The sequence below is a fragment of the Pituophis catenifer genome, unplaced genomic scaffold, assembly GCF_029215685.1.
Source record: "Pituophis catenifer annectens isolate HBS135680 unplaced genomic scaffold, rPitCat1.0.hap2 SCAF_1, whole genome shotgun sequence".
In the NCBI taxonomy this organism is placed as follows: domain Eukaryota; kingdom Metazoa; phylum Chordata; class Lepidosauria; order Squamata; family Colubridae; genus Pituophis; species Pituophis catenifer.
In genome coordinates, this window is record NW_027256881.1 from 70,859,157 (window position 1) to 70,886,239 (window position 27,083).

Consider the following 27,083-nt stretch of genomic DNA (forward strand, 5'->3'; position numbering starts at 1 on the left):
AGATCCATGACTCATATCTTGCACTTTCTTTTTCCTTAAGCAAACAGTTTCATGACCGTTATGAAGACAACGGAAGTGGGAAAGTATTTTAGTTCCCTCTAGTGTGCTACTTCCCCCATTTAAATCACAGCTCTCTCCAAGTCTGAAGTCAGAAGAAAAGATACAGATAGCCAAAAAATACTTTTCTGCATATCTAAAGTCTTAATTCCCCTCTGAATGGTATTCAGGCTAATTTTCTGTCTTACAATTCTCATTATGCCCTTAGCCAATTGTTTTTTATTCTTGTTGCCAATTTAAATAAATAAAAAAAAAGAGATTGAAAGGTTCAGTTATCAGAATGAACAAATTCGTCCAAGCCAGCCTTTCATGCATCTTGATTTTAATGGGTTGGCTGCACTGGATTCAGAAAGGCATAAATTCATAAATTCATTATGTTCCAGAAATTTTTTTTTCATATGATACCTGTACCATATAAGAGGAAGAAGAGAGGAGGAAGAGGAGGAAAAGGATGTTAAAGAAAGGTCCTCCCTCCTTAAGCTTTCAACTATTTACCTGGCATGAAAGTGACTCTCCTTATTGTTCACATACATTCCCGAGTACCAATTACTCACTATCGTTTTTTCATAAAAGGGAAAGGGAGAGAGAGAGAGAGATGGGTATCGCTAGACTTAATCCTGGATGAATTGGTGCAGAATACAGTGATTGCTTTGTTAGGATGAACAAAGCATTTCCTTTCCTAAGGTTGTCCCTTGATCTCTGCCAGGGTCCTCTAAAATACTCTTTTAAAATCTTTTAAAGGCTGCAATCCAACAGGTGGAACACGTATTATTTCTGTTGTAAGCCGCCCAGAGTTGGGCGGCATAAAAATATGATAAATTAAATTAAATAATTAAATTAAATTAAATTAAATTAAATTAAATTAAATTAAATTAAATTAAATTAAATTAAATTAAATTAAATTCCAGCGGCAACTCTAGGTCTTGGCTGCCTGAAACCACAGTAACTGTTAAAGAGACCCGCGAGAAAAAGTAGCAAACCGCCCTTGGATATTTTGCCCTCCTTTCTCCTGTGGTTCACACCAGGCAGGGTTGTGTGTTGGTGTCGCTCTTCTAGCCAGAGAGACGGGAGGTGTGGCGGCGGAGGGGAAAGTCAGGCGGACGAGTCCCCGGAGAAGAACAACGGAAAGTTACCGTGGCAAAGGAAAGTTCTCTTAAACTCGTCCTCTAGCCTCCGTTACCCACGAAGGCAGGCGTCTCGTTTCCAGCTGTCCACACTGGCCTGGGACAAGCAAGAGGCGGCGCTGCGGCCATGGGAGGCATTAGCAGAGCGTCCGGGAAGGCAGCGGGGTCGCCAGGGTAGGAAGCGATTTCGTTTCCCACGCACATCTGGCGTGGCTCAGGAGAGGGGGAAGCGAGGCAAGGGCGCGACTGCTGCCAACCTGGGTTCCCTTCACCCCGGGAAATCCCAAATCCTCACCTGGGTTGGAATCGGCTCCGTCCTGCCCGAGCTGGGGCGCGCTGCAACTTCTTTCCGGCTCTGCAGATGTTGTGCAGCTGGCGCGCTCCAGCCATCCCAGGCTCGGCCGCTGCCTCTTCCCCGCCCCTGGACAACCACTCGCATCCGCTGGAGCCGACGGGAAGGCCCAGGGCGGCAGCCAAAGGCTGGGTGGAGGCCCCGCCATCCAATCTGCCTCCGCCGAGGCTGGAGAGGAAGAGCCCTTTCTGCTCGCAGCCGCTCCTCCCGAGCTTGCCGCTTTTTCTTGCTCTCGCCCCGCGTCCCCGGGGTCTCGAAGGTTTTGAGTAACTGCGCGGTTAGTAAGTCTCTTTTTGCTGGAGGAGGCTGCTCCTGTTGAGTTTCTGGCTGCCCTGGGATTGGGGATTCATTCCGGTCCTCAGCATCACAAATTAATATTTGGGACATCATCACACCTGAAGCCAGGCAGGAATTCCTCCTAGATTTAATTCAAGGTTCTGGAATCATCTCTCAACCTGTTTTCCAAGGCTTGGACTAGACTCTCAGCATATAAAGAAAAGGGATACTTTTCATTACATGGCCAGAGTCTGTGCCTCCTTCACCACCATGTTATTCAATTGAAATTACTATACTGAGAAAGGTGGAGGAATTTTTGTTTTTTGTCACAATGTACAACTAAAAGATTCTTCATACCTACCCTGGACTCTGTTGGCATCTCCTCAAAGGAAGTAGACATCATAGGCTGGAAAAACCCTGATCTAAATATTTCTGAGAAAAGCAGAAATGGGTGTGACTGTGAAGTTTGTTACGGGATTTTGAGGGAACTAGAGATTCTATAAGAAGTGTTCAGCCTTTGTTTAGTGATACAAAATATTCTAAAATACTCCACAAACATTCTGTCAGTAGTTATGTAAGACTGCCGTTACATGAACATAGTTACGCATTCTCTATTTCTGCCAAGTTTTCTGGGGACTATTTGGGTCTAGAGTCTTGCCTTTAGTTTTATTATATCCGTATTGTGAATATAAGGACTTGTTGAGGCAGTTACGGGAACAAAAAAATATTGTAGACAATATTGAAATCTTGGTTGGTTAGCTTGCAGTTGGAAATCAACAACCAAAAGGGCAGCTACTTGGTGTTCACATGATGCACAACCATAAAGGAACTGATAATATGTTCTGACACGCACACTTATGGTTAGCATGGCATGCAGAAACATCATCTCAAACTAATGTGAGACAGTGCTTGGATCCTAAAGCCCTCTTGGTGAGAGCTTCTTCTCAGTTCAGTTCCATTATCAAGATACATGTTCTCTGATGTCTCTTGACTGCAGCCTTGGAATGAATAGAATAGAATAGAATAGAATAGAATAGAATAGAATAGAATAGAATAGAATAGAATAGAATAGAATAGAATAGAATAGAATAGAATTCTTTATTGGGCAAGTGTGATTGGACACACAAGGAATTTGTCTTGGTGCATACGCTCTCAGTGTACATAAAAGAAAAGATACATTCATCAAGAATCATAAGGTACAACACTTAATGATAGTCATAGGGAAACAGTCAATATAAATCTTAAGGATACCAGCAACTTAGCAAATTAGAGGATATTTTGAAACAAAGTTGGTATGCAGAAAGCATCAAAAGGGGAAGAAATTAGAAGGAGGGAGGAATCAATGGAGCTGAACAGAAGAAGGGTTTCTGGGGATCACATGTTTCAGAAGTTCCACCAATGAAAAAGCTTAGGCAAGTAATACCAGTTTTAGTAACTAAAAACCTATATAGCCAATCACCAATCCTCTGGTGATTCTACTTCCAGATGGCTGGTTTCCTGTTGCAGGAAACCCTGGATTTAGAGTAGAATTGCTGAGACGGGCAAGGCTCTTCCTCATCTTCCTCAGCAATACAGCTCAAGCTTGCTGACTTCCCGTTGCCATTAGCAGCCGGAAACCGCCAGTCTGTTCTCCACTGATCAGATGCTCAAGTTGGATCAACAGCCTGCTGAGGAACAGACCTGTAGATGCCCATTGCAAATGCTAGCTAGAAACGAACGGGTGCCTTAATTCTGCAAACCACAGCAGAGGCTGGAAGTATTTTATTCTATTGTGGCCAATAACTGGTTTCTTACCAGGACATTGTTTTCTAATGACTGGGTAAGATTGCTGTAATGATCTCACCTTTATATATCAGTAGTGTTCATTTGCAATTATTAATTGCTAACAATATTGTCTGCAGGAGGAAGGCAAAATGAAGAAGAAATGAAAAGCTCGCTGTCATGCAAGCTAAGTTCACACATCATACAAAGCCATGATTTGTTAAGCACATTGTCATTGTCTGGGGTCACACAGGCTTCAGATTCTATTATGGCTTACTACAAAATCATAGACTGTACTCTAATTGAAGATTTCCCACCCACGGTTATGTAGCATATAACATGCTGAGACATTATTAGCCATATTATATATAATGCTTCAGTGCATCAATCTTAGATCAGAAGGGGCTTAGATCTGGTCAAAGATACTGTACCAACTTCCCAACAAATATGCTGAAAGATCTAGGGTTACAAATGGTACATTAGTAGTGGGGCGCAAAATAAGTTGTAGCAGCTGAAGCAACCAAGCCTGTGCAGTATTGTAAATCTTTTTGAACTTCTGATGCTTCCGGAAATAGTCCCCTTTTCCTCCCTGGATATACTCCATCAAAATACTAATATATCTCATGCATCAAAATAATGATGTATCAGAAAGCTTAAATTTCTTGTATGAAATATACAATATATTTGGGCATATTTGACTGAAATGTGTAGCTTTAATAGCTTATGGATATTTTCTATGGTACAGAAATATCATGAATAAATAATAAATTTTGTAGCTCTGTAGGCAGGGCTTTATAGTTGCATTGCATAAATGAGAGGGAAGTGGTAGCTTGAAGGAATTGGCCTTGACAATTAGTCTTCAGCATTAATTAGAAAACTCCATTATTTACCATAAATAAGGTAATAACATTGTCCCCATTTAGCAATTATCATTGGGATTGCAATTCAGTCATTAAGCAAAGTGGTCACTAAATGGAACTACAACTGTATTTTTGATCTTTCTTCTGCTTTCCTTTGCTTTACAGATCTATAAAGGTTGTAAATGTAAGGATTGGTCACAGTTACTTTTTCATCACCATTGTAACTGCAAACTGTTGGTAAACAAGGCAATCATTAAACAACAACTACCTGTAATTTGTTTGGGACTGTTGAACAATAATTGATTGTTTAATTGATTATTGGAGTTGGCACATTTACTGGAATCTTTCAAAAACATAAAATAAAATCCCAGGTAGGCTGAAATAAGAATAGTTTGAAGTGATAAACCATACTGTCCACAAGATGTCAGTATTGGACTGTATTAGGAACCCTCACAGTACCTTTAAAGCATGATACTGTGATTTCTGTCTGCAAAAAAGCTGCAGAATTTTAAAAGCAAGAACGGTCATTTTTTTTTTTTTACATAAAAAAAATTCAGAGATTTGTTGATCTCTGGAAGTTGCCATGATCCATATAGGAAATAGCCTACAGAAAGCAAGTATGATTTATCCATGTTTGGAGCTATCTCCTAGGTTCTACTAGTAAAATGTAGAAATAGTCAAAAGTGACTGGAGTGGATCTGGATATATTTTCTAGGAATAATTTGGAAACACTTGTCATTTCTCAGATTTTGTTTTTCATCTTCTGTTTATAGACATGAAATTCCAGATAACCTGTATAACTTTCAGAAAGAACCCCTAAATTTCAGTAGTTGCTGTACAAGAGACATGTTGCTTGGGTTTTAGCTGATTATAGTTGCACTGATTATAAAGAATCTAGTGCTTCATTCAACTCACTACTTCTAAAATAAAAATGTTCTTGTAGCTCAAAGCAACTGGTTTCCTTAAAAGGAAACAGCTCCCAATAATATAGAATTTTATAGTGCAAAGGAACATCTGTTTAAACAATGCTTGGATTTTGGCCGAAAACCAAGCCAATATGATCAAGCCCAGGTTTAAGCAGGCTAAGAAATAGGCATTTTGCCACTTATTGTTTTGGGATTTCAGTATCATTTTTCCAAATTCTCAGTCATGTAAATTTGAAAGGCATTTTAAATTTCTAGAACATATATATTTCTAGGGAGGGCCAAATAAATGAGACTGTGGTGATCAGGACTGGATCTTACTTCTCTTTCATTATTTTTGTTTAATGTAGCTGGAAAGCTCTTGTGCCATTTTTCCTTTGCAAATCATCCTTTTAAAAAGTATTATGGGCTCCATTTAGACCATTAATTGCAGCCAACCAGTTTAAAGACACAAATTCACACTGACTGGCCATGTAAGTGTGAAATAAAATCTAGCAAATTGTCACTCTATAAATAAGATGGGCAGTCTCTAAATTAGATACATGAAATAAAATATAAAATCAATACATTTAGTAAAAACATCTGTTTTTACTCTTTTCTGGGTGTGCTCTTCCAAGGATCCTAATTGTAAGATTGCTGTTGAGCTTGATCAAAGGCTGATGAAAGCAGAATCCATGTTCATCTATGACTAGGTAGTGGGTAAGTGAACAGATCCAGTGGAAGTTGGCAAACGGGCCATTTTCAGCCTCTGGAGGGCCTCCGGGGGGGGAGGCCATTTTTGCCCTCCCCAGACTCCTAGAAAGGCTCTGGAGGATGGGGAGAGCAAAAAATGGGCCTACTGTGCCATCGCGTGCCAGGAGTCGGGGTGGTGGTCGCGCATGCATGCGTGGGGCAGGACGCATAGAATTATGGGTTTGGGCACGCACGTGCGTGACCACCCACCCACCCACACACACACACACACCGTTCCTGGCACGTGATGGGAAAAAGGTTAGCCATCACTGTTCTAGGGTGTTAGCTATTCCTCCCAGCTTAGTATCATCTGCAAATTTGGTGAGTTCCCCTTCTATTCCCTCATCTAAGTCGTTTATGAAGATATTGAAGAGTACTGGGCCTAAGACAGAACCTTGTGGCACCCTACTGCTTACTGCTCTCCATGTAGACTTAGACCCATTAAGGACTACTCGTTGAGTACCGTTTGTCAACCAGTTGCAAATCCATCTTTAACCGGTAAAAGTTAAAATTTGATTATTTTTGTAAACTTGACAGGCTTGTTATAGAAATGGCTTGTACATACTGTTGTGTAAAAGCAAAAAGTTGTGTAATGTTACCTTCAACTGTGCCAAAGAGAATCGGAAGTTGGTGCCTTTTTCTTTTTCTTCTGCTGTTACACTATACTCCTTTTCCCTTCCTCTCTTACTTTTTCATGTTTTTTTCTTTGTATTTTATACTTCAATAAACTAATAAAGTTAAATTGGGGGGGGGGAGGAAGAATAAAAAAGAAATCTTGTATGCCTCTTTATGGGATTTATAAAGTAGGTTGGTGAAAGTACTGAAGACTTCTTTTAAATACCAAAGAGTGATGAAAGATGAAATCTTGCAATGCCAATGTCAAGATCATGCAAAGAGGAATAAGAAGTTGGACTAATTGACCAAGGATAAAACATTTGTTTGACATTCATAGTAACTCCTAAGGAACTTTTTGCTGAATTAGGACCGAAAAACTGATTTTTGGATTGTGTATTGATAAAAAGCTATAGAGAGGGGTTTTTATTATTTGTAACTTCAAAAAAGGGTGAAAAGGTACTGTTATGGTTGGTGTGGAAGTTTGAAGCCCCGTATTATTACTTTTGTTATCTTTTTTTCTGGTATCTTTTTCCTGCATCTTCTGCATTTTTATTGTTCTATTTTCTTCTTGTTTAGTTTGACTTAGCTTTTATATGTTTATTAAGAACTTCAAAAAATATTTTTAAAGACCTACTTTCTTTCAACTATTATTTTTATCTTAGATGTAGGCATATGTCACAGGTGTATTTCTAGGAAAGCTTGATGCTTTTCCATAGCTATTACTAATAGTGATCAACTTGTATTATGGAAACTCCTGAAAAGTTGAATGAGTGATCAACTTGTATTATGGAAACTCCTGAATGGAGAGGACCAAGAATATTTTACAACTATGCAGGCAATAATCAAACATAAGTAATATATATGGAACAAATTTTTCAGATAATCCTATATCCTTCAAAAGTCATCTGGACTTTTGTTTTTCCTGGAAGATGTTTCACTTTTCATCCAAGAAGCTTCTTCAGTTCTTCAGTCAGAACTGAAGCAGCTTCTAGGATGAGAAACAAAAAATATTCAAGGAAAAACAAAATCCAATTGCCTTTTGAAAAACAAAAGGTTCAACCATGACCTGGATGACTGAGAATCTCCATAGACAGGTAATTCTATATAATTGTTTTTCTTTTTCCAAAGACCACATCGTTCCATAAAGAATGTTTGCTTATCACTTCAGATAACAATTTGAATTTCCCAATTTCTACATAGGTTTTAGACTATCAATCTCAATCTGATGGCTCCTACACAGTACATTGCAGTACCTATCAATCCGGCATGTTTTTAGCTATGTTAGCTGTGACTGATCAGTTTTTAATGCAACACATCTAGAGAACATCATATTCAGGAAAGCAATGGTTAATTATGCCTAGACAACTAACTATTGCCTAGGTAAATGTATTTCAGATAACCTAATACTTGAGTAGAACAACCTTTTGAGTCAGCGAGCAATTTGGAAGTTTGAGTACGGTAGATGTATCAAGACACAAAACACGTTTTCCAGAAAACAAATTGACAAAGCGATTGATCATTATACCCTTTAGACCCCAAAACAGAATTTTTCTCCACAGCACACTATTGGTCTTTTTTCTGATAAATGGCAGATTTCAAAACAAAGCACCTGACTGCAGCTACCCTCATTTTCATTTCTGATATTGCTTATGGGATCTGTAAAAATACTAAGTTCTGACATTTTGTTTGCAATGTGTTACTGCCACCATCCCTTTGGGGATGGGGTAAAACTTCAGCAGGGAATCTTGTAAGTGCTAAAGAAGGAACCATGGATGCCTCTGACCCATTAAAAATCAAACAAAAGTTTCTCTTTTGATCTCTCCAAATAATGTATTGCAAACTCAATAAGCAATGAACTGCAAATACCTTTCATCTTGAAAGCAAGCTGACCCAAAATTATGAGCATTTAGAGCAATATTACAATTAGAAATCTTAATTTTTGTGCAAAAAAAATTAATTACATACAAGTTTACTATGTGGCATACTGAAAAGTGTCACGGAAGAAATTGTTTCCTTTCATTAACGTATGATAAGAAAAAAATATCTTGTCAGAAAAAAAAAATGCCAAATAATTAATACTTTTACAAGATGTCTTTATTATATAAAAATGCAGAAATATTGTTAAGCTTATAATGGGAGGAAAAGACTGCTTTCTAAATTTTTATCATATGAGAAATCTGGTGATTCTTAAAAAGGTGGCAAAATACTGCTGTACTATATCATGTATCTGAAAATAGACCATGCTAAATATCAGCAATATAAAAACATGGAAGAACTGTGGTAGGAAATTCAATGTGTTTGTGTATAGTAGAGAGCCTGGATCCTCACCTACTTTTATGTTTACATTTCCCACAGAACACAATGACTTGGATCCTGAATTCTTACATTCGTACAAGTAATTTCTACCAACCAGGCCTTTTATAATTTATTCCACACCATGCTCAAGAGTTCCCTGTTCTCAGGAACAGATTTACAAAAGATACAGGGCTACGCAGAGAAAAGGGAAGCAGGAAAGCCTGTTCTATAAATTTAATTCTATTCTGTTCACAGAAAGGAAGTTAAAGTCTAAGCTGGAGTGGCTAATCGAAAATCTGAAGCAAGTGATTAACTAAATACACAAAACAATATCATAATCCTTTGAAAAACATACATAGGACAGATACATAATTTACAAATTCTGTCAACTTCAGCTTTAAACCATATTTCACATATTTTTTCTTATTTATTTTCTCGAGCATTATCTTCCAAATCCTTCCACAGGGTATACTTTAACTGAGTATACCCACTGATTCTATTTATGCTAAAAGTCTTTACAAGATATCTGCTTTTGCTTGGCTTAATTTGCAAGGTGTTAGTATTAACTTACCTATTAAAAGTCAACATTAAGATACATAAAAAGGTATACTATGAAAGTATTCAAAGAATAATATAAGCTAAACTTGTTAGCTTTTCCTAGATTCTTTCCCATCCAATTAACTTTCTCTTCAGTCATTTAAAAACAAACATGTAAATTTTAACATCAGAACATTCTGAACAGTCAAAGATTTTAACCACTTAAATAATAGCAACAATGAAACAAAGCAAATTGTCATCATATTGCATGTATATTATGGACTATGGTCCTTCACTGGTACCTGGTTTAAGGTAACCTGCAGTTTGCCCACAATACTAAAGTAGAGAATATAAGAAGTGGTCCCTGTATAAAATCAACATTTTCACTGAGCGATAAGCTTGGGGGGGGGCATGTTAAATCATTACACAATAACTGTTTTAGAATACAACATATTCTACTTTAGCTATTCATAAAACATGAATATGGCTAAGATTTCTGATAAGCAAATCCAGGGCTTGGCTTTGCTCTGATTCTGTAGTTCTTGATCTTGTGTGTTGTGAGGTTCCCAGTATGCTTAAGAAAGTCCATCCTCTTGGTCAATGATTTCTGTTTTACTGGAGAACACATCAGCTAGCATATGCTTTGGTATCTCAGAACCCCTGACTTTCAGTGTGTAACAGGCATTCTCCACTTTAGCTAAGCTCTGTTTCAAAGTATAGAGCTTCTTAGAAACTTCATATGGTCCAGTGTTACCAATGTAAGAAAAGCCATCATAAATCTGACACAGGAACTGACTCAGCTCAAATGGAGTATCTATATCACCATTGCCAACACTATTAATACACATCCGCATCAATTCTCCAGTTAGATCAGCCACTCCCAGAAGATAATCCACAGGTGTCACTTTTATGTTCCAGGTGTTGTTTTCCTTATTAGGAGAATCTGAAGATGGCTAGTAATACAACAGAATACAAAACAGTTTATCACAGAGAGAAAGTTCAATTTGTAAAACAGTTCAGGAAATTAACAAAAACAATTTTAGAAAGAAGGTGGGCTTGCTTTGGAACTTTTTAATGGATGATTTCCCTTCTGGAAGACTTGTAATTTTCATCTCTTTTACATTGGTCCCAAGTGAACTCTATTTTGGGTGGCATAATAGTAATAGCAAATTAATATCTTTTTACATAGTAAATTTCCTTTGCCATCAACAATTACATGGCGTGAAAAATCATCTCCACACCAGGTAAGTCTTACATTATGGCTAGCCAAGCAGTAAGAAATAGGAGTTCAGCTAGGAAAGAATTATTGCAGTAATTTTTATAGAAACTTCATATTCATTCTCTTCAGTTGGCAAGATGCCAGTTTCTAAATAAGAGAAGCTGTGTGTGTGTATGTGTGTGTGTTTGTGTATCTTCTATTTCTACTTTGCACTATTTCTATTTTGAAAACAATATTTTGCCACCACTATATATCATCATCACTGTGTAATAAACTAATATATATTGCTGTTTGCTTTCACAGTTTGAACTGAACTAAAAAAATAATTCCTTAATCAACAAAGACCCATAAAATTTATAAAGATCCTCAAGATGTACTCTTTATCCAAGGATCAACTGAGGATGAGATTCCCATATCTCAAGAAACTGATCACTCTGGCAGACACTTAGGTACATGGAAGTTCAACAATTTGTCAATTTCACGGAAGCAGTTTACATGAGCCAATAGAGGAAGAGGCTAAAGAAGAATGAAAATTCTGGAAGTTGAAGTCCCCACAACTTAAAGGCCAAGGTTGAGAAACATTGAAATATTTGCAGTTTTTAAGCAGCAAGATCTGATTGACTAGAAATCTCAAATGTGAAGGGCTAAAAAAATCCTTTAGAACAGAAATGAGAAGCTAAGAACTCCTTCTGCCAAGACCTACAAGTAATGGAAGTATGGTACTCATTTTGAACAGAGGAAAGGACAAGCAGCTACTGGCTAGCCTAGCACTCCATGGCTGCTGCTTAGTGGAAAGCCACAAGCTATGGGAAGCTAGAGAGTCCATATAAGGGCTGATGAGGAAAGCCAGAGTAAAATGGGATGGCAGACAAGAATTAAAGCTTCCTGTAATTTTGGAGTCCAGATATAGTATCCCTAGTATAGCCTTATAAGCTTTTTTAAAAGCCAATTTTGTAAATGGAAAAATAATTCCAACCTTCAAATGGAAAAAAAAAATTAAATTGAGAAAAAGAAATTCTTGCAGATCAGGCTTCCAATACTACAGATATTCCCCTAAATAAACTTTTTCTTCATTCTATATGTCACTGGACAACAATATCAGCTGCACGCTCCTAATATATTCCCAATGCTACTATTCTTCTATTCCTCAGTCGTATTTTAAAGGAAAACAGCCCAAGGTTATGCTAAGAGTAATAGTGACAAAATAAAAAGATGTTTTTGATAACAGAAATGCAAACTTCCATTTTTCCCTGATCCCAAATGAAAAAAGTGAGGATTTTCAAACCACCTCTGAAAAAGGGAGACAAAAGAAGACGACTTGCAGGAAGTGAGAACACAAGGAGACTTCATGATCATATCACTGGCATATTGTCCACCCTCTATATCAATTCTTTACAATATACTTTTAGAAATGATAGTACCTTCCTTTCTTCTTCTTTATTATCTTCTGTAAATATCAGTTGTTTATTGATGTCCTCTAAGCTAATTAATGACCGGGTTTTGATAAAATACTGAAATGAAACAGCTTCCACATACTCTTGAAGACCTAGTTGACATGGAAATATGTAAAATATATTACCCTGTAGGAATTCACAGTAAAAGAGCTTAAGTGATATTTTAGGGATGTCAGCTTTTAATCACTTTTTGACTGATGCAGACTTTTTTAGGTTATGCATTGGAGATTCTTTTTAGATTATGCATATGACAATTTTAGTTGCAATGATTAGTATTTTAAAACCTTTACTGCAGTGATTCTTGGAAAAGCATACTATCCAAATGTTTGTTTCTCTCTATCCAAGCTAATATAGTAAAGTATCTTGGAAATAAAATCAACGTTACTGAAAGATTCTCAACCATAGAGATCATGAGATTAAGGGGAGAATTAATCTATGGAAAAATGTTCAACATAAATTACTGCATGTATTTTCAGTTCTTGAAAAAAAATGCTGGTCTTCAATTCTTAGCTTAGAAACTTAAAAAACAATATAACAAAATTCAGTTTATTCAGTCTGTTTTTATAAATACACATTTAATTATCTGAAACTTTATATTTTGTAGATAGATGCTCATTGATAGTTGCCCTTGCATTTTTCTAAAGATATAATCTATACATAAAACACAATTTAAAATGTGAGGGATTCATTGGATAATAAGTAATGCTATATGTCATGACTGCATTGAATTAAAAATAGAAAAACAGGATGTGTTTGTTTCAAACATTTATGTATCCACCAAAATCAAACAATGTGACTCGGTCAGTATACGATAAAAATAAATAGGAGGACATGGGGCTCTATTCAATTAGACCCCAATTCCTGAGGGAAACACTTTTTAAGGGCCAGCAAGGTTGGGGCCAATTATATATTGTGTGGGAGGAGGGGAATGTTTTAGAGCCCAAGAGCAGCCACTGAAAAGGCATGCTTCCCAGGTCCCATAAGACAGCAATGTTTAAATGACAAATGAAGGCCAATACTTTGAGAGCAAGTCCTATGCCTTGCATAAAGTTAAAGGTAGTAACCAGCACCTTGTATTACATACACTTACTGGAAACCAGTGCAGCTCATGGGTAGTGATGTTGCATGAACATTACAAGTTGTTCCCGTAATTAAAAGAAAAATAGTTGATCCATATTCTACGCACATTAGTCCCTAGATTACAATGAAATTTATTTTAACTCTCTTTCTTACAATAAATGTTTGACATTAAATACGTGCCTTTCAGAAGTCCTCCACAAAAAGCAGCTTGGAATAACATTTAAAATGACCCAAGACCTTGACAAAAGGTGGTTTTGCTAAGCAGGTAAAAGGATGTTTTAAATACATTGTAGTTTTAATGGAAGGACATCCGTTACTTTCACAAATAATCCCCAAGGTGGAAAAAAAATCCCTATCCCACTTCACTATTTCATCCAACAACATCTTCCTGCTTTTAGTTTTGGGTTGTTTCCAAGAAAAAAAATTACTTAGGAATCTCACTGCTGGAAAGTGAGTAGTTTATAAGGCAGCTTTTGTACAGTTCCTTAGCAATGAGGATTTAGAATGGAGATACCTTTAAGATATATTGAATCAGTATGTGTTCATTTTATACTATCCAACTTCCCCCCTCCCCATCTCTCTTTTAAAATATAAGATTAACATATAAACAAATAGGGAAAACATGAAGAATACGATTCTAGAATTTTTCCAATGCCACTAGAAAAGTCAGAGTAGGAAGCATTTATATTTTGTTCTGCTTACATCTTTGTGTTTGGTATGTGTGCACTGGAAAACAGAATAGGGTCTTCTGATCATATGACTAAGGGGAGGAGAATTTAGAGTGGAGCAGCTGGCAACAATCCAATCTGCTGCCCAACTGTGTCTCTTGCTCTGTAAGCCCTAGCTAGATTCAGCTCCTTTTTATAATACTCAATCTTTCTTCTACCAGCTTCCCCTGCCCCTCAAAAGACTTTGATTCTGTTTTGTTTAGTTTTCAGGGAGTTCTCCTAAGGATGGAATCAGAAGAAGCCTTGATCCAGATTACACAATTTCCAATATTATGCTGGATTGAGAAAGAACAGGGCAAGGAAAGCAGACTGGATTCCCCCACCCCAGCCCATTATAGTAGCTCTGCTCTGGGTCATGTGACCAGGAGAGTGAGTGTTTCTTAATGTAAGCAACTTGTATCCTGATTTGTTTTGTTTTGTTAAAAAGACCCAGATTCACCTGCCATGTTTGTCACAGTCACCACAAAATCTTTAAAAGATAATTTTTCTATTTATATAATTTCTTCTCTATTCTCTGATCTTAATCCAGGCTGGGCTATTTATCATTCTCCCTATAAATAGTATACCCTTCCATAAACTTCTTCATGATGTAACAATGTTTACTTTCAGAAGCCACTCATCTTTTTCTCTTCTATCATAATATATCCTTGCCTAAATCTCTATTTCTTCAGCTCCACAAAAGACTTTTCAAAGGTCTTCTGCTCTTTCTCCTTTTCTAATCATGTGAGTTGCTTATTAAAGCATCTGTGCGACTCCTTTTCATGAAACCTTGATAAAATCCCATTTTTATGTTCTTCTCTAATTCAAACAGACAAAGCAATGTCCTGCTCAATTATATTGGCAATTTCCCTCTGCTGTTCTCCCTGTATCAACTTTTAGACTATGTTCTTCTTATAGTTCGTGGTGCATAATAATAGTGTTTGATGAATTATGGAAGACTTATGTAAGGCTATATAGGTAAAATCATATGCATACTTACTACAAAACAAAGTTTCTATTGATCTTGGTAGGATTTACTTCCAACTAAAGAAGCATAGAATATCCAAAAACAAAATTCAACTCTAAATAATAATCTTCACACTTTATTCACAAATGTTTCATGATAGAGGATATTTATATTAAGGAAGAGTCTTATTTTAATGTAAGGCATTAAATTGAAGTATATGGAAATTCCCTTTATTAAATTAAATTAAGTTTTCAACCAGTGTAATACGATTAAAATAACAAAAGCAACTACTGTGCAAAATAAGTCTTGCATTTGCCTACCGCTATTTCAGTTTTAAAGCCAAATTGTTCACATATTCCAAAGGATATGTATCCTTTACATAGGAGGAAAGAGAGATTTTTTTTATTGCAAACATACTTCAAAAGTAACCACAAAAAGATAACAATAACAATGTGCAAAAGTTGGTCTGCCTTTGTTTTTTAACTAGTTATTTCAGTGTATCTTTGTTTGCTTATTTAATTATCCCTTGGGACAATCTGTACTTTAAGAAATGTGTAGAAAACAGTCATCATTTTTGTTATTGTTCAATTATTAGTACTATACTCAGCATTTGAGCTCATATGAGTATCCTTAGGGGAAATGTTCTGCATGCCATTAGCACTAATCTTAATGAGGGAAAAAGTGGAACTTCTTTAGTGCTTTGCCAGAATTATTTTATCTTTAAGTCAAAGAACAGTGGCTTGGAGTAACCCCAAAAAAAGCATTTCGTAACAACCAACGCCAAACAATATTCCCAGGAATCGTATTTATGGCACTTCTATTTATAGATATATGATTATTACATTCAACCTTTGCATATTCTTGTTAGATTTTTTTTGTTAGTCACTACTGTAACTATTAAAACAATTAAATAGATTATTCAATTCTTTAACCTTTATTGTTACATCATTTTTGATAAAATCTAAATAAAATAAAACAATACAATACAATCAATTTACGATAGTTAGGATGTACAAAGTAAGATCTTTAGGTACCTTTTCTCAGCATATCACTAAAAGTCCTACAATTGTTCTGATTATGTAAAGTTTGAGTGCTATACCATAAAATGGGTACTGTATTATACATTTCTGAAGTACAATATCATCTTGCTGTGATTGCTGACCATTAAAAGTTCAAATGCTATTCATTAAAAATTAGTGCTAAAACCGCTGAAGTCAAAACTTTTAAATGCTTATTTTCCAAAAAAAGCAATAGCTTTTGCTTGCAAACAGTACAAAATAGAAGCTTTTTAATGCTTCAGATGGCCCTCAAAATAATTTCAGCAACAACATGTATAGTTTGACTACTCTGCGCCTTGAACAATTTGAAAGAATGATTTCAAAAACTTATTTGAAATATTACATTGCTGCCTCCAGCAAAAAACATTCTAGGAAATGTAAAAGCAACAGGATAAGGTGATTTTGAAATATATATCTTGAACTTTATAAAATATTGTATTTATGCCTGTTTAAGGATACTACTCTGTAAGCATGCATGGGCACTTCTATGTGTTGACTGGGCTGCCATACATATGCCACAGTACAAATGTCCACACAACCATTAGGTAGCATACAATAACTCTTATTCTTTGCTATTATCAAGTGATCATTTGCACTAGAAGATTTTTGCAAATGACCTATTGGAGATGGAAGAAATAAAACCAAGTACTTAAAAATACTGGCTAAAGATAAGAAAATAGTGAACAACAATCCATACAGGAACCCAGAGTCAAGCCCAACTGACAGAAACTAAGTATTAAAACAGTATCATATTGCAATATTAAAACAAATGAATGCTTAAACCAAAAAATTCTGTACAGTATCTCTTTTAATACTTTTTATTTAAGACTGGTCTTTTTCTCTCCACTCAAACACTGTGGAAGACTAATCTTTGGATGTCACTATCTGTTCACAATGAGATCTTTATCCTTATCTACTAATATGATTCTCAATATTCTCTTTGTCTTTTCTAAACAATTAAAATGTCTGAAAGCAACCAGAGCATCATCACAAGACAAGGTCTTTCTCAGAAGAGGATCAAGGTAATAAACCTAACAATTCAGACCCTGAAGAACTAAACACACTGAAAGACCAAATGTCGGCATTTCCATTCCCAAGCACAATGCAGATCACTGACCTGAAATTAGAAATACATGCATAAAGAAAGGAAAAAGACAGCAGCTAGCAAAGCAACAGCCGCTTACAGGGAAAGGATCCTGATAACAGCTGAAACTTTGCATGGACAGATTCTAGCAAATTAAAGCTGCTTAGTTTCAGCTGCATTTAGATCATGGGTCCTCAAACTGCGGCACATGGGCCGCATGCGGCCCGCTGAAGCCATTAATCTGGCCCGCACAGAACCACGAGATTGCCCCGCCCACATTGCCTTGCCCACCCTTCAGCAGAGCGCAGGACTTGCCTTTGGGAGCCCTGTGGACTGGAACTGAAAGGTAAGCCCAACAATTTTGGCCTACAGAATGCTTCTGGAGGTGGAGAGGGGGAAAGGAGCCCAAAAACGGGCTAAAACGGCCAGATTTGGCCAAAAAAGGAGCAGTTTTGTCCTGGTTTTGGCCTGCAGAACGCTTTTAAGGTGGGAGTGAAAAGAGCCAAAAAAAGGGCAAAACAAAATTAAAGTTTAATTTGTGTGCATTGTTCAACGGACTGTTAAATTGGCCACGCCCACCTAGCCACATGACCTAGTCATGCCCACATAGTCACATGACCACCTAGCCATGCCCACCCAGCCCAACAGTCTGAGGGATCATGAATTGGCTCCCTGTTTAAAAAGTTTGAGGACCCCTAATTTAGAGGCATAGTACTGCAAAAGATACTGGTATTTAAGACTGCCTCAAAACGTAGATTCTTGGTTGGAACAACTTTAATTTTATTGAAAACTTGTCTTTCTGCTATGACTTGTTACAACTCTGATGAAAGGGACTGATTTATAATTTTATGTTCAAATATGATAGTAAGCAAGCTATTCATCGAGAAGTAGCTGTAAAGGGCTCATTGGCTATGGTAGAAAACCAGAAACTATATTAGGACCTGGTACCACATGCTATTTAGCTGGATTGAATAATAGCAAAACAAGTTCCTTTCAGCAGTTACTTAGTCCTAAATGTTAAAGCACAAACTTTATTTTTTAAATGTCAGTATATTCCTTCACAATCTCTTTCATCCTAAAATATTTTGAAGCTTCATCTTCCAAATCCTATATTTTTTTATTTGTGGCTTTTACTTTTATACCTCAATGGCCTTTCTTTCCCTAGTGATCTGTTTATTTTTTAAAAAATGAAGACATAAAAATTGATCTACTTATTCCTTTTTGTTTATGGTCTTCCTTGGCTACTTCTAGTTGACATCTGGCATGTTATTTCTCTTTTCTCCAGGTGCCCTTTCTCTCAGCAAAAGCCTTGTATCTTGTATGATGGCACAGTAATAAGTGTACACACAGAGACTTATGCAAGGCTGCAGTAATCTACAATCTATCTACAAACTTTAGAGTAGAAATTAATTATGTCCCTAAACTTCTGGAGGTTCATTCATCAATACTGACTTATTTGATACAGTTGTGATTACAATTTAGATAAAACCTTATGTTGGAGCTCAGGCTACATATGAAACCACCAAACAGTAAATGCTTCCACATTTCATGAAATGATTCTACTGATGGTTTGTGAAAAACTGCCTAAGAATGTGATCTTTTAACTCCTGCCTAAAAATTCTTGGATTTGTTGTAAGCACTCTGCTGCTTACCAAAGGAATTAAGTTCCAGACTCATTTAGTTCTGGTAGTTTGGATAATTAGTATGCTTTCCCAAATTTACTTTTCTAAAAATTTCTGTGGAATGCCATTATCTTGCTCTCTGTGGAATTATTGAGACGATATAGAGGTGCTATTTCCATATTTCTGAGTCTATTCATTGTTCTAATTATACAACCATTCATCAAGTCCTATAAAAATATTTGAAGAAATACAGTACTTTGTAAGAATTCCAAGAATTAAAATAATTGCATTCTTTCTTACTGAAGCATTCACAGAGTTTAATTTAGAAAAGGTACCCTTCTCCTGATGCTGAGCTTATTGAATGTTGTAGAATTTCATTATAAAGTGCTAACATTTAATAGTATCATTAAATTAGTAAAAGATAGTGAGAAGCTATATATTGATAACACCTAGCCATATCATTTTCCACCAAGTATAAAAGTTGTAGTCCTGGTACTTCATTAAAATTTGACTAGATTTTTTTGAAATTGGCTAAATCCATTTCTAATCTACTGTCTTTTGCAAAATTAAAAATATAAAGCAAACTTAAATAATTGCTGTGTCATTCTATACCAAATTGAATTGTGGGCCTGGCTTTTATTTGTGAGAAGCTGTTTCCTTTTGTAGTATTAAATAGGTGAGTACTGTTGAACCACCTTAACTACCACAATTGGGGCCAGAATCCCATGGAGTGGTCATTAAGTGAGATGTCATATGACTGCCAGGACTGCTTTGCTCAACAACCACAATCCTGGCAGTCCCAGTGGCTGTCATTAAGCGGACAGTCCCAGGTAAGGATTGCAGGGGGCCTTGGGGAAGAAGCTCCCTGGGAGGCTCCACTCAGGAACTGAAAATCCTCCCTGCCAAAATTCAAGCAGGATTTTCAGCCTGAGAGAGAGAGGCACTCATGTGTAGACTGCACCAGTACTCCCATGATCTTCCCCACTCACCTGAGGCATCCCACATTCCTTACACTGTAGAATTCATTTGTTTGGCTTTTTTTTTTTTTTAATTTGATTTATATGCCGCCCTTCTCCGGAGACTCAGGGCGGCTTACAATGCGCTAAGCAATAGCCTTCATCCTTTTGTATATTTATACAAAGTCAGCTTATCCAGTCCAGTCCGGCTTCAGGCCCGGGTACAGCATGGAAACGGCATTGGTCGCGTTGGTTGATGATCTCTGGAGGGCTCGGGACAGAGGTTGCTCCTCTGTTCTGGTCCTATTAGACCTCTCAGCGGCTTTTGATACCATCGACCATGGTATCATGCTGCGCCGGTTGGAGGGGTTGGGAGTGGGAGGCACTGTTTTACGGTGGTTCTCCTCCTATCTCTCCGACCGGTCGCAGTCTGTGTTGGCTGGAGGGCAGAGGTCGACCTCAAGGCACTTGGTTTGTGGGGTGCCACAAGGGTCGGTCCTCTCGCCTCTCCTGTTCAACATTTATGTGAAGCCGCTGGGCGAGATCATCCGTGGTTTTGGGGTGCAGTGCCATCTGTACGCTGATGACACCCAGCTGTACATCTCCACCCCAGACCACCCCAACGATGCCCTTGAAGTGATGTCCCGGTGCCTGGAGGCGGTGCGGGTCTGGATGGGGAGGAACAGGCTCCGACTCAATCCCTCCAAGACTGAGTGGCTGTGGCTGCCGGCGTCCCGATATAGTCAGCTGGTGCCGTCGCTGACTATTGGGGGCGAGACATTGGCCCCCATGGAGAGGGCACGTAACTTGGGTGTCCTCCTGGACGCACGGCTGTCTTTAGAAGAACATTTGACGGCCGTGGCCAGGGGGGCTTTCTATCAGGTTCGCCTGATACGCCAGTTGCGCCCCTTTCTGGATTGGGACTCCCTATGCACGGTCACTCATGCCCTCGTTACTTCCCGCCTCGACTACTGCAACGCTCTCTACATGGGGCTCCCCTTGAGGAGCACTCGGAGGCTCCAACTGGTGCAGAGTGCGGCCGCGTGGGTACTTACGGGGGCGACATGGCGCTCCCACGTGACACCTCTCCTGCGCGAGCTGCATTGGCTTCCGGTGGTCTTCCGAGTGCGCTTCAAGGTGTTGGTTCTCATCTTCAAAGCGCTCCATGGCTTAGGACCCAGTTATTTACGAGACCACCTTCTGCCTCCGATAACCTCCCACCGGCCAACACGCTCCCACAGAGAGGGTCTCCTCAGGGTGCCGTCTGTCAGGCAATGTCGGCTGGCGACCCCCCGGGGAAGAGCCTTCTCTGTGGGGGCACCCGCCCTCTGGAATGAGCTACCCCCAGGGATACGACTAATCCCGGACCTCCGTACCTTCCGCCGGGCCCTGAAGACTTTTTTATTTCAGCAAGCCGGGCTGGGTTAAAAAATTTTTAATTGGGTGAATTTTATGGGTAACGGGGTTTTAAATTGGAGAAGCCTAAGATAATTTAATTTTGTTTTAATGTATTTTAATGTTTGTATTGTGTGTTTTTAAGTCTGGCTGTTCACCGCCCTGAGTCCTTCGGGAGAGGGGGCGGTATAAAAATTAAATAAATAAATAAATAAATAAATAAATAAATAAATAAATAAATAAATAAATAAATAAATATTGCCTCCACAACTGGGTCCTCAATTTACCTACCTTAGAAAGGATGGAAGGCTGAGTCAACCTTGAGCCTGGGGAAATTCGAACCTGCAGTAATTGCAGGCAGCTGGTCTTAATAACAGGGTGCTTTAAACCACTGTACTACCAAGGCTCTTTTGTTCCAGTCCGTGTTGGAGGGGGGGGGGTGTCAAACCCTAGGTTCCTGCAAAACACAACCTCAGGGCTGTGTTCCTCTTTAACATCTATATAAAACCGCTGGGTGAGGTACAGTATGCTGTTGATGCCAGTTTCCTTTCTCTATCCAAGGTAGCATTATTTTAGTGTTGACCCAGGTCCTGTGAGAGTCTAGATAAGGAGAAACTAACTCCAACTCAAGCCTAGTCAGATGGAGTTAAGGTTTCTGATTTCTTTCCAGGTGCAATGCAAGTTCTTGCTTATTACTTTTAAAACTCTGCATGGCATGAGCCAGGTTATTTGTGGAATGGGCTCACCCTGATTCCATCTGCCCACTCTATTAGGCTAGTCTGGGGACACTCCAGGTCTCATCTCTTAAATCTGGTGGGACTCAGGAAACATCCCTTTTCCATAGCTGCCTCTCTCTTCCTGTCTGAGATCTAGCAGGCTTTCACACATTTAGTTTCCAAAAAACCATAAAGGGTTGGTTTTCTCCCCAGGCACGGAGGTAGAGCCCAAGGATTTCATTATTTGTTGGACTAAAAATTATAGAACAGGTGCCTAGTTTATTATCTTTGAGGGGTTTTTTATTACTGTTGTAGTTTTTATTGTTATGAGTTACCCAGAGTTGTGATTTACAAGATGGACAGAAATATGTCTTTTAAATAATTAAATAAATATTCTGGGAATTTTTTTTGCATCTCTTTGATTATATTATAAAATAAGTAGAATTTTATAGTAGAATTCTTTATAATAGAAATAGGTACAACAGAAATTAAGGTTTAACCCACTAATTAGCTAGCCCAGAACAACTGCAACTGATTTCTGTACAATGCAAAGTCTCTCCCTAAATCAATGTTATAAATTCCTATATCCAAATATTTTAATGGAATTGAAACAAACATTATCTCTGGGTGATAGAATCAAAATCATCATCAATATGTTGCCCAATGTAATAAAATCAAGACTGATAAAATATCCATAATTATCCCTTTTGCAAATTTTGTTTGCTTTTTTTATTTCTCACACATACCTGGAGAAACAGCTCTATGGTACTGATGCATATCTTCTCCCATCAATTCTTGTGCTACTTGTTTTATCTTCTGTCTCACAAGATCTAATTTGACTTCAGATTCTGTTAGTATTTCTTCTACATTGGAAGCACTGTGATTACAGAATACAATCAAATTAAAAAGTGACTGCTGTTAAAACATCAGCAAAGAAGCAATGATATATGCTATACACAGGTCATTTTGTATTTTGCTTTAAAAGTTATCACATTCATCCTTTTCAAACACTATTACAAGCACTAGAACTTCAATATATATGTTGGTCACTTATATATTCAAAAAAAAATTAAAATTTTTTCCCTCCATTCCTCACTCTTTGCTTTATGTTACTTATTACAGGATGCCTTTGTTTTTGCATATCTGAGCAAAGTGAAAGGTATGGTATATATTAGGAAATGTGAAAGACAAACATAGATACCTGCCTGGTAATTCTATGAAGTAGGAATATGGTCCTTTTGCTTTCAATAGTTATGTCACGACTAAGTTTCACAAGTCTTTCATATTTATCATGTCTTGTATCAAGTTCCAGTTGAAACACTGAAAATGAATATCAATAAATATGAAACAATATTAGAAATACAGATATGAACATGTAAACTCTACAAAATATACAGCTGTCCAAAAACAGATTTCACATATTCTGAGAAACCCATAAAGCTACTAAAATACATTTTAACCTTTGTTTAAATACAGCTTAACTGTTTAGAATGTTAAACAGTTCATTCTTTCTGCAAAAATTCTGACCTAAACCTTTAAAGAATTGTATCCAATTCACACAAATCAAAGAAAAAAGTAGTGCAATTCTCCATTTTTATGGAAGTAATCACTTATAATATGAAGCAATCAATACACAGAAACCATCTGGAACCATGTCTTCAAACACCGTACTGTTATAGAAATGATGCAGAATGGGTTCTATCATAGCTTAAGAGGAATTGCATGGAGAAATCAGATATATCATCACTTCTTATATATACGTAAATGAACCACAATTAAGGCATCTAAAATTACTTACTCTTGAAGGATGTCATTATGGATGAAGAAAAATTGATGCTATCTTTCTCTTCCCTCCTATGACCATGTGGAAAACTGTCATGTTTCCTTTTTCTGAAGCCACCTGTTTGTGTAAGATTGAAAAAAGTATTAGTTCTCAAAAAATGTTCACAACTTTTCATAGCCGAAATGCCCATATCATAGGCATTTGGGAAACTAGAAAACTATCCACAATTCCATTCATCATTTTGTACTGAATACTGGATTCAGTCTACTGATCTGGAAACTTTGATTTCATGGTATTTTTAAGATGAGAACTAACTGCCAAACAAGGCGATGGCACTTCATATATAGCTTATCATTCAAAAGAATGAGGAAACATAGTCAGCTGATTTTGGTTGTTTCAAAAGGTCAGCTGTTTTAAAATTTATTACATTCAATTGACTGAATCAGCATAAAAGTAATGTAATATTAATTGCATTTCATGTTTTCCTACTTTCATGGACAATGTGTGTTTCTCTCCAGATAATACTTCTACATGTTCTAAGCGAAATGACCATTAAAACAAAATTATTAAAATTTGCATTCTAGGGAAGTACACATTATTTATGTGTAAATAAAAAGCTACAAAAACAATGCTATGCTCTGACATGTGAACTCCTGGACCGTACATATAAATAGAATATTTCAGATGGTGGGTTTCTGCCTCTTCCAAGACATGATGTGCTTCATCATACTTGTTACAGGCACAAGAGCTTCCTGCCAAAAAGCAACCTTTGGAAATTTTGTTGTGTTCATTTTAAGGTCAACAAGCTTTTTTTCCCCTTGTTACTGATGCCTAGACTCTGTCTGGGGATTAAATACAAGGAACAGAAATTAGGAAGAACAAGAATAGGATTACAGAAGGCAAGAAAATGCAGCAAAGTTAAACTGAAAGACAAAAAGGGAAAATATAAAAAATGGAAAGTGAGACACATAACCAAGGCAAAATACCAGCATATAGGATAGGTAATCAAACAATAGAACTGCAAACACCCAGAAGAAAGCAAATCTATTATTAGAAGCCAACATGGGTTTATCAAAAACAGATTGTGCCAAACAAAACTTATTGCAATTTTTGACAAGGTGGCTAAATTAGTGGACCAGCAAAATGCTGTGGACATCATATACTTGGACTCCAGTAAGGCATATGACAAAGTAGACCACAACCTACTTCTTGGTAAGATAAGAAATGTCGGATAGATAGCATCACCATCAGATGGATCTGTAACTGGCTGGCAAACTGCACTCAACATGTATCCCATAATGAAACTACATATACATGGAGGGAATATGCAGTGAGGTATACCAATGTTCTTCTTAGACCCAGTACTCTTCAACATAATAGAATAACAGAGCTGGAAGAAACCTTGGAGGTCCTTCTAGTCCAACCCCTGCTCAAGCAGCAAACCCTTTACTATTTCAGACAAATGGTTGTCCAATCTCTTCTTTAAAACTTCCGGTGTTGGAGCACCCACAACGTCTGGAACAAGTTGTTCCACTGATTGTTGTAACTGTCAGGAAATTTTTCCTTAGTTCTACATAGATTAGTATAGAAACTAATCTATACTTGATTAGTTTCCACCCATTGCTTCTTGTCCTGCCCTCAGGTGCTTTGGAGAATCTCTTCTTTATGGCAGCCCCTTAGATATTAGAACACTGCTACTATCATATCATCTTCATGAATGAATTACATGAGAGGATAGAAGGGGGACTCATGAAATTTGCAGATGACACCAAGCTAGAGGGAATAGCCAACACTTTAGAAGATAGGCTCAAAAGATCCAGAAAGACAGACTTGAATATTTGGCTCTATTCAACAAAATGCAATTCAGTGGGAAGAAAAGTAAGTTTTACACTTACCAATAAGCAAGGAAAAACAAATACACAGGTATAGAATAGGTGCTACTAAGCTCAACAACAGTAACTGCAAGAGGGATTTAGGAGTCCTAGTGGACAACCACTTAAATAGGAGCCAGCAGTGTGCTTAGCTGGCAAAAAGGGCAATGCAGTCTTAGGCTGCATCAACAAAGTAAAAGCATCAAGATCATGTGAAGTCTTAATATCGCTATATACTGCCTTGTAAGACAACACTTGGAATACTGTGTCCAGTTCTGATCACCACGATACAAAAAAGATGTTGAGACTTTGAAAAGAGTACAGAGAAGAGCAACAAAGATAAAGGGTCTGGAGGCTAAAATGAATGGTTGCAGGAAGTGGGTATGTATAGTCTAACAAAGAGAAGGACCAGGGGTGACAATGATAACAGTTTTCCAATATCTGAGGAACTGTCATAAACAAGAGGGGGACAACCTATTCTCCAAAGTATCTGAGGGCAGGACAAGAAGCAACGGATGGAAACTTATCAAAGATCCAACCTAGAACGAAAGAGAAGCTTCCTGACAGTGATAACAATCGGTGGAACAACTTGCCTCCAGAAATTGTGGGTGGCCCAGTACTGGAGGTTTTTAATATTTAAGAAGATACTGTACAGCCATTTATTCTTAATGGTATAGGGACTCCTGCTTGAGCTGGGGGTTGGACAAGAAGACCTCCCTTCCAACTCTGTTATTCTATTTCAGGTGGTCCTTGACTTACAACAGTTCATTTAGTGACCGTTCAAAGTTAGAACAGCACTGAAAAAGTGATTTATGACCGTTTTTCGCAGTTACAACATTTGAAGCATCCCTATGATCATGTGAGCAAACTTCAGATGCTTGGCAACTGGTTCATGTTTACGACCGTCGCTGTGTCCCAAGGTCACGTAATCACCTTTTTCCCCAACATTCTGGCATGCAAAGTCAACGAGGAAGTCAGGTTCACTTAACAAAGTTAAGGTTGCCAGGTTACTAAATTATCGATTGCAGTGATTCACTTAACCACTGCGGCAGGGAAGGTCGTAAAAGGGGGCAAAAATCACTTCGCAGACGTCTCACTTAGCAACAGAAATGGCGGGCTCAACTGTGGTCGTAAATCGAGGACTACCCGTATTTGAAACGAAGAGCCCAGGGTTTAAATAAAGGGCCTGGGAAAGGCAGCCAGGTGAGGAAAGGCAGCCACTGGCCTTCCCCGCGCCCCTTGCATTTTGCTCCTCGGACGAGGGGCTCTCCCCTCCCCTTGTCCCACGCCACCTTCTTTGCTGCTCATCTTGTCCGCGCTCTGATCCCGATCCGCGTCTGTCAGACTCGACCTCGGCGACCGGCACGCGCACCCAACGGCTGTCGCGCGCGGTCAACGGCGATTCGGCGATAGTCCCTCGCTCCAATTCGGTCTCCACACTTCTCAGGACCTCAATCATCCGCCTTCCCATCGCTCTCGGGGTGTCTAATCCGATCCCTGATAGCAACCTTTAATTTTGTTAAATCGAGCCACGCTGGGATTAACATCTCCACTCCGCCAAGGCAGAAAAGGAGCTAGGCTTCTTGTCAGCCCGTACTGAAGTATTTTGCCAGGCAGAGGAATTCATTCATTACCCTAA

General features: G+C 38.0%; 1 protein-coding gene across 1 annotated transcript; it reads right to left on the bottom strand.

Moving 5' to 3' along the window:
• Positions 1–8,776: 8,776 nt before the first annotated feature.
• TSNAX (translin associated factor X) lies at positions 8,777–26,870 on the bottom strand. The gene is made up of 6 exons (XM_070950899.1): positions 26,737–26,870; positions 23,589–23,690; positions 22,996–23,110; positions 22,537–22,667; positions 12,173–12,297; positions 8,777–10,485 (listed from the first exon to the last, which is right to left on the bottom strand). The coding sequence occupies exons 1-6, from the start codon at positions 26,750–26,752 to the stop codon at positions 10,108–10,110; spliced, it is 867 nt and encodes a 288-aa protein (XP_070807000.1). The 5' UTR covers positions 26,753–26,870; the 3' UTR covers positions 8,777–10,107.
• Positions 26,871–27,083: the final 213 nt, after the last annotated feature.